The sequence below is a fragment of the Otolemur garnettii genome, unplaced genomic scaffold (genome assembly GCF_000181295.1).
Source record: "Otolemur garnettii isolate 467f Iridium unplaced genomic scaffold, OtoGar3 scaffold00288, whole genome shotgun sequence".
Classification (NCBI taxonomy): domain Eukaryota; kingdom Metazoa; phylum Chordata; class Mammalia; order Primates; family Galagidae; genus Otolemur; species Otolemur garnettii.
In genome coordinates, this window is record NW_003852683.1 from 778443 (window position 1) to 787203 (window position 8761).

The 8761-nt window shown below is 39.0% G+C and overlaps 1 protein-coding gene across 1 annotated transcript in view; it reads right to left on the reverse strand.

The window, feature by feature from the left end:
- Positions 1–7607, reverse strand: part of LOC111722609 (zinc finger protein 84-like) — an 8937-nt gene extending 1330 nt beyond the window's left edge. Inside the window, exons 1-5 of the mRNA XM_023508907.1 lie at positions 7527–7607; positions 6758–6928; positions 3307–3433; positions 2931–3023; positions 1–1810 (exon numbers count right to left, since the gene is read on the reverse strand). Of these exons, the coding sequence (XP_023364675.1) occupies positions 1–1810; positions 2931–3023; positions 3307–3433; positions 6758–6772 (2045 nt within the window). The 5' untranslated portion in view covers positions 6773–6928; positions 7527–7607. The remainder of the gene's footprint in view (positions 1811–2930; positions 3024–3306; positions 3434–6757; positions 6929–7526) is intronic.
- Between the last annotated feature and the right edge of the window lie 1154 nt (positions 7608–8761).

The following is an 8761-nucleotide window of genomic DNA, read 5'->3' on the forward strand; positions in this document are numbered from 1 at the left end:
CATTCATAAGGTTTCTCTTCTGAGTGAATTCTCTGATGAATAAGGAGAGAGGTCTTGTGGCTGAAGGCTTTGTGGCATTCCCCACATTCATAAGGTTTCTCTTCTGAGTGAATTCTCTGATGGATAAGGAGAGAGGACTTGTGGCTAAAGGCTTTGTGGCATTCCCTGCACTCATATGGTTTCTCTCCTGAGTGAATTCTCTGATGGATAAGAAGATAAGACTTGCGGCTAAAGGCTTTGTGGCATTCTGTGCATTCATAAGGTTTCTCTCCCGTGTGAATTCTCTGATGGAAAAGGAGATATGACTTGCGGCTGAAGGCTTTGTGACATTCCATGCATTCATAAGGTTTCTCTCCTGAGTGAATTCTCTGATGGATAAGGATATAAGACTTGTTGCTGAAGGTTTTGTGGCACTCTGTACACTCATAAGGTTTCTCTCCTGAGTGAATTCTCTGATGGGTAAGGAGAGAGGACTTGTGGCTGAAGGTTTTGTGGCATTCCATGCATTCATAAGGTTTCTCTCCTGAGTGAATTCTCTCATGGGTAAGGAGAGACGACTTGCGGCTAAAGGCTTTATGGCATTCCCTGCATTCATACGGTTTCTCTCCACTGTGACACCTCTGATGATACATCAGGCCGGACTTCTGAGTAAACGCCTTCTGACACTGATTGCACTCATAGGGTTTCTCACCTGTATGGGTTCGTTGGTGGTCGCTGAGGCTCTTCTTGCAAGAGAACATTTTTCCACATTCATTGCATCTGTAAGATTTCTCTCCTGTGTGAGTTCGCAGATGTCTGCTGAGTGAAGATTGTCGGATGAATGCCTTCCCACACTCATTACATCTATAAGATTTTTCTCCAATATGAATTTTTTGATGGTCAATGAGGCTAAATTTAAGGGGGAATATTTTTCCACATTTGTCACAGCCATAGGGTTTCTCTCCCATGTGAGCTTTCTGATGAATAATGAGCTTTGACATATGGGTGAAGCTTTTCTGACATTCACCACAACTATAGGGTTTCTCTCCTGTATGTGTTCTTTGATGTAAAGTGAGGTGTGACTTATCCCTGAAGCCTTTCTGACATATAGAACACTCAAAGCATTTCTCTGTGTGAGTTTTTTGGTGTCTATTATTGGGAAAAGCTTTCCCACACTTATTGTACTCATTGGGTTTCTCTCTGGTGTGAGTTCTTTGATTTTGACTAAGCCCTGACTTGCTGGTAAAAGCTCCACCACACTTCTTGCTCTTGTGTGGTTTCTCTCCTGTATGGTTTCTCTGGTGTAAAACAAGATGGGACATCTGGCTGAAGTCTTTCTGACACCAACTGCAGCCACAGGTTTTCTCTCCTGTGTGTGTTCTTTGATGCTTATCAAGGTCTAACTTTGAGGAATAGACTTTCTCACAATCACTGTGGTCAGAGTGTTTCTCTTGTGTTTCAGATTTACAATGTTTCATGAGCTGTAGCTTATGGCTAAAAACCTCTACATGTTCATTATCCCCATTGTTTTGTTTTCCAGTATGAGTTTTCCCATAGTTAGTACAAAGAAAAAGTCTATCACATCCATTAAACTCAACTTCATTTCTTACACCACTTCCGTTCTGAGTCATGTCCTCTAGATTAGGTTTCTGATGTTTCCCAGCTGTGTCCAATGTATGAGGTCTTTGGGCTAAAGGGACATGCCTGTTTGAGCTCAGGTAAGATAGTACTTTCCCAAATGTATGATATCTGTGGTCACTCTCCATTGTTTCAAAGCTGCTTTGGTTTTCTTGGTGCCATTCAGTACGATCATTGACTTGCCAGGCATCCTCTAGAAAGGAGACCAACAAATCCACAGTGATCACATAATAGAAATGATAGAATCTTATATCAAAGACCACGGAGAGAAGAAGAAACGAAAGTCTGAAACATTTATAAGAGGAAGAAACAAAACGTGGGCAGAAAACGAAAGTCTGAGACATTTATAAGTGGAAGGAACAAAACAATGGAACAAAGTACAAGTAGTATGGTGAAGAGAGGCAAATTTATGAATATGTGGGGGGATAGGAAAAGAGAGCTACAACTATGGGTTAGGACAGGGGGATAAAGGCAAAGAGAAAGTAATAAATGAAAGATGTAGGAGAGATAGATTATCTAAGTTCCTTAATAAACCACAGCATGATCAAAGTACAACAAAGTCAGGGGGCGCCTGTAGCTCAGTGGGTAGGGCATCGGCCACATACACCAAGGCTGGTGGGTTCGAGCCCCACCTGGGCCAGTTAAACAACAATCAATAACAACTGCAATGAAAAAACAGCCAGGCATTGTGGCAGGCACCTGTAGTCCCAGTTACTTGGGAAGTTGAGGCAAGAGAATTGCTTAAGCCCAAGAGTTGGAGGTTACTGCCATGGCTCTGCCGAGGGCAACATAGTGAGACTGTCTCCCCGCGCCCCCCCAAAAGCACATCAAAGTCTCACTTTGTATTTCAGACTACAATGTCCAGGCATCATAGTTCATAGCAACCTCAAACACTTACGTATAAGCAATCTTCCCTCAGCAACCAGAGTAGTTGGGACTGCAAGCACTAGCAACAACTCCAGGCTAGTTTTTCTACATTTTAGTAGAGACCAGGGTCTCACTCTTACTAAGGCTGGTCTCCAGAGCTCAGGCAATGCACCTATGTCAGCCTCCCAGAATGCTAGGATTACAGGCATGAGAGAGCACAGCCAAGGCTATATTTTCTTTTAAAGGGTGAGGAAAAGAGTTTTAGTATGGAAAGACTAAAAAATAGAGGCAATGATAAATTGTGAACTTATATCAGCTGTTTATAAGACATATTCAGAGCTTAAGAACCTCAAAAACATTTCTCCGTATTTTTCAAAGGTACTTCTCTACTACTGACCAACTAAGGTATAACTTCCATTCCTACCATAGGGCTGTTTTTCACTTACGTAGATGAATCTCATTCTGGATTTCTTCCTCTATTATCCACGGTTTTTCTTGCGCTAACTGAAAGAATGCATCTGCTTCGGTAACTTGATACCCTATTCAGAGAAAATTGATGAGGACTGATAGACCCAAATGCTTGGACTACAAGATTTCTGAAACTGGCAAAGGTTATATTTAAGGGGCTCAATAATTTGCATCTTGGCCATTTTACTTTGAAAGTGAAAGAAAAAAACTTTTGTTAAAGGATAGTAAGGTCCTAAAAACTACAATGTATAAAATTCAAGTATAAGGAAAATAAAACACTTGTGAGGCCCAACCCCTTTTATTACTGAGAAGGGAACGGTAATTGATTGCCTACACTGGAAGACCTTTGCTTACCCACTGATACCAGGTTGTTATAATTTTCCAACATCACAGCTTGGTACAAGTTCTTCTGAGAGGGGTCCAACAGCTGCCACTCCTCCCAGGTGAAACTCACAGCTACATCCTTGAATGACAGAGAGTCCTGTAATAGAATATTCCTATTCATTCTAAAGGTTTATGATGAAGAGAAACAGGAATTTCTTAGAATAACTTTTCCCATAGGTCATTTGGCTGCCTTCCAGGTAACTAGGTTTGTGTGATAGTTTGTAGGGAAAATATGATTTAATTTAAAATATCTCATCTTCCTAGCCCTCTGGGAGGCCATGGCAAGTGGATTACTTCAGCTTAGGAGTTGGAAACCTAAGCCAGAGTGAGACCCCCATCTCTAAAAATAGGTGAGCATTGTAGCAGGTCCCTGTAGTCCCACCTACTTGGGAGGCTGAGGCAAGAGGATTGCTTGAACCCAAGAGTTTGAGGTTGCTGTGAGCTATGATGCCATGACACTCCACCAAGAATGGCAGAAGTATCTCAAAAAACAAAAACATCTCATTTTTTTGCTTCCATTCAGTCATTCACTGAGTCACATGTTCACTCACGTATTCACAAGGAAGAAACTAAAAAACATTCTTATATCCTTTAACAAAGAAACCTAACAACCAACAGTAATCTAAGCTGTGCACCTATGTGTCATGCACTATGCGAAACATTCCTTTATATGTGTAAATAAAACTCACTTCTGCCACGAAGGAGTAGAGAGAAAAGAAAAAAAATAGAAAGTAGATTACTGATATACAATTTGTAGGCACCAATGGGCAGGAGAAAAAAATGGGACTAAGTTTTACAGACGTGAATCTGGAACTAACTCTTATGAGACCAAATCCATGTTTCACAATGTGTTGCCAAGGGGAGAGGTGGCATGGCATTCCATGAAAAACAAATATAAGAGATGGCACAATGAAACCACAGCCATCAGGCTGGGCACAATGACTCACACCTGTAATCTAAGGTGTTTTCTAAGAGGCTGAGGCGGTAGATTGCTTGAGCTCAGGAGTTTAAGACCAGCTTGAGCAAAAGCAAGACCCCGTCTCTACTAAAAATAGAAAAACGGAGGCAAGAGGATTGCTTGAGCCCAAGAGTTGGAGGTTGCTGTGAGCTATAATACCATAGCACTCTACCCAGTGGGACCACTGAGTTTTGTTTAAAAAAAAAAAAAAAAAAGAGGGTATACCAAAATAATAGGAAAAAGAGATAAGCACACTAAATAGTTAGGGAAACATACCCCAACTATTTAGGACAGTGGTTCACTATAAAAAAAGAAAAAAAGAGATAAAGAAATACATAATACTTGATGATAATAAACAACTATGTCACTGGTTTATATATTTACTGTATAATATTTTCAATCATAATTTTAGTCTTTTTATCCATTTACATATAAAAAACATTTACTGTAATATAGCGTCTAGGACCTCTTCTACAATAATTATCATATGCCTGACACAATGACTCACACCTGTAATTCTATCACTATGAGAGGCTGAAGCAGGAGGATCCCTTGAGCTCATTAGTTGAAGACCAGCCTCAGCAAGACAAAGACCTTGTCTCCACTAAACATAGAAAAATCAGCCAGGCATTGTGTAAGAAGCCAAATACTCAGGTGGCTGAAACAAGAAGATTGCTTGAGCCCAGGATAAGTTTGCTATGAGCTATGATGTCAGGGCACTCTACCCAGGGTGTCAAGAGTGAGACTCTGCCTCAAAATAAAATAAATAAAATAAAATAAAACAACTGTTATCACAGAAGATGACAGCTCTATGCATTTAACTGCACCAGAAGACTTTCCAAGGGGCAAGATGTAGAGATGGAAGACAGTGATACTGATGATCCTGAGTTTCTGAAGACCTAGGCTAGTGTGTGTTTGTGTCTTAGTTTTTAACAAAATAGTTTAAAAACTAAAAAATTCGGAGTAGAAAGCTTACAGAATGAAGACATAAGCAAGAAATTAATTTTTTTTTTTGAGACAGAGTCTCAGTTTGTGGCCCTCAGTAGAGTGCCCTTGAGTCATAGCTCACAGCAACCTCAAACGCCTGGGCTCAGAAGATTCTCTTGCCTCAGTTTCTTGAGGAGCTGGGACTACAGGCACCTGCCACAATGCCTGGCTCTATTTAGAGATAGGGTCTTGCTCTTACTCAGGCTAGTTTCTAACTCCTAAGATGAGGCAATCCTCCTACTCACAGAGGATTACAGGCATGAGCCACTAGGAAGAAACTAATTCTGTATAACTGTACAATATGTTTGTATTTTAAGCTAAGCGTTATTAAAAAGTCAAAAAGTTTAAAAAATTAAAAGAGTTTGTAAAGAAAAGATGTAAAATAAGCTATATTTCATTTATCATGAGAGAATTTTGTTTATAAATGTAGTATAGCCTAATTGTACAGCATTTAGAAAGTCTACAGCAGTCGACAGTGATGTCCTACCTGGACCTTCACATTCACTCACCACTCACTCACTGACTCACACAGAGTAACTTCCAGTCCTCCAAGCTCCTTTCATGGTAAGGCATATAGACGGACCATTTTTTATCTTTTCTATATTTTAACTGTACCTTTTCTGTTCTTAGCTACACAAATACTTACCACTGTGTTATAATTGCCTACAGTGTTCATTACAGTAATGTTCGGTATAGGCTTGTAGCCTGAAAGCTAGAATATATAGCCTAGGTGTGTAGTGGGCTCCACCATCTAAGTTTATGTAAATATACTCTGTGCTGTTTGCACAGATGGAATTGCCTAATGACGCCCTTCTCAGAATAAAGTCTCATTGTTAAGAGATGCACGAATATATCAGAGACAAGATCACCCCTCAATTTTAGTGTTTAGAACTTCACGGACTATATATAATCTATGTCCTATGTTTACACTCTCTGTATAAACATACAACTTACATGTTCCCTTTGCAACGAGGCTGTGACAATGATCTTTAATTTCACTGTATTTTTTCCTGAATTTTGATATTTATCTATTCATGTTGTATCTGACATAGACTAGCCCTCATAAATACTGAGCATGTTATTCTTTTATTTTTTAATCTTTTCTTTTTTTAAGCAGAATCTCATTTTGTCACCCTTGGTAGAGTGCCATGGTATCACAGCTCACAGCAACCTCCAACTCTTGGGCTCAAGTGACTCTTTTGCCTCAACCTGGGATTATAAGTACCTGGGATTACAGGAACCTGCCACAATGCCTGGCTATTTTTAAAGACAGGGTTTTGCTCTTGCTTAGGATGGTCTAGAACCTGTGAGCTCAGGGTAATCCACCTGACTTGGCCTCCCAGAGTGCTAGGACTACAGGCATGAGCCACTGTACCCGGCCTTATATTATTCTTTTAATTATAAATATTAATACACTTCCTTCACTTTTCACTAGAAAAACAAAATGAAAAATCAATATATAAATGAATGACTCACTTGGGACATGGACATTTTCTGGAGCCCTTAGATAAGACAGCAACTCTAATATGTGCCCAGCTGTTGATTCTGAGTTCTCTAAAGCTGGTCTCTGGTCAAGGATAAAGTGCTGATCTTGCTACCTTTACTTCCTTCCCTCATAGGAAATATTTTCTTCCACGATACCAGGACCTGAGAATTAAAGAAATCAATTCTGTAATAACTGTAAGTGTAAGAGATTTTCTGAGTTGTGTGGCTTCCTATATGTATGTGTTTCAGACACCCACAAACATACGTATAATTATCTAAAAGTTAAGTGTGTTTTCTTCAGGTGATAGGTGAATATAATAAAGAAAAATAATCCACAATACCTAATTGTCCATTTTTTAATAAACATGTTAATTATTTTATAATACAACAACAAAATTATCTTCATTAAATTATGGAATATTGCCATAACTATCCTCAAAACTTAATCTTCACGTAGATAAAGGCAGTTATCTGTCTTTAAAATAAAAGGGGAAAAAGAGAGAGACAAAGGGGGGAAAAGTACAAAATGAACAAAAAAAGTAGAATGGTGTTTGCAAATCTATTTGGGATACCTACTATATACTAAATACTTTCACTGCATGAGTAGTTACTACTGATTTTTTTTTCACCAAATGGGGAACAGTTTCAGAAGAGATTGAGAAACTTGCCTAAATTAACACAATAAGTACAGAATCCAGATAAAAATGTATGTCAGTCCAAATGCAAAGTTTATATCCTCTTCTCTATGCATCAAACTTACCCTGCAGGTGTTCTCACTGCTTACCTAGAAAACATATAAAAACCAATTAAAACAATTAGTAATAATAAAAGAGTTCAGGAAGGGAAACAAAAGAAAATATTTCTTAAATTAGCTGCTTTTCTACCTACCAAAAAGTGAAAAATAATAAGAAGCTCAAGTGGAAAGTGCTACTTGCAGTAGAAGGAAAAGTATACATGATCTTGGAAAAAAGTTAACAATATCCAGACCTGTATCAACAAGACTTGGTACCAAAATCAGGAATGATGGAACAGATTTATCATATCAGGTCAACTTTTGTAAAAAGCTTATACTAATTGTGGGTTAGCACATTTTTATAATAAATCACAGAAAAATATGGAAAAGAAAATAAAATGTTAACAACATGTACCTCTGTAAACAAGATTTTGGGTGTGGGACTATCCCCTTATGTATCAGAAGTTAAAAGGGAATTTGAAGAGCAATAAGACAGACATCAAAATGTTAATAATAAGCATTTGACCTTAGATTTGTCTCAACCTTAGTCATTTCAAAGCACTTTTTTTTTTTGTGAGCCAGAGTCTCACTCAGAGACCCTGACTAAAGTGTCATAGCATTACAGCTCACAGCAACCTCAAGTTCTTGGGCTCAAGTGATCCTCTTGCCTCAGTTTTTCTATTTTTAGTAGAGCCTGGGTTTCACTCTTGCTTAGGCTGGTCTCAATCCCTGAGCTCAAGTGATCTACACACCTTGCCTCCCAGAGTGCTAAGATTACAGGCATGAGCCACTCCACCTGTCCTCAAAGCACTTTTCATTGTTGTGGAAACACTGAGGAGTGGGGGGTATTCAGACCAACAGAAAAACTTGAAAAGCAAGTTTTAAAGAAGGCAGTAACTAGAACTGTGAGAAGTCAGTGGACTTTAAAATCCCCTAAACCTTCCAAACTTTAACAATTTCTGAAGCTCCAACCCCCACAAATGTCTTGTCTACCAGTCCTTGCCCACACAGCCACTGCAGATCATTCTAGTGTTGAGTCCCAAACCAAACTATCAGTCTTATCAAAATGCTTATGACTTTAAGTGACCACTGAAGACCTTCAAAGAGAAGAAACAAGGCTGCCCTAAACAATGACCTTCTCAGAAGGCCACCTCATTCACTGACTATCTCTAAGGATGTCCTAATCAATGACCTCCCTCCTCCCAAGTATATCCAAACACTGACCTAAGCCAAGAACATCTAAATCATTGACCTCCCTGTTA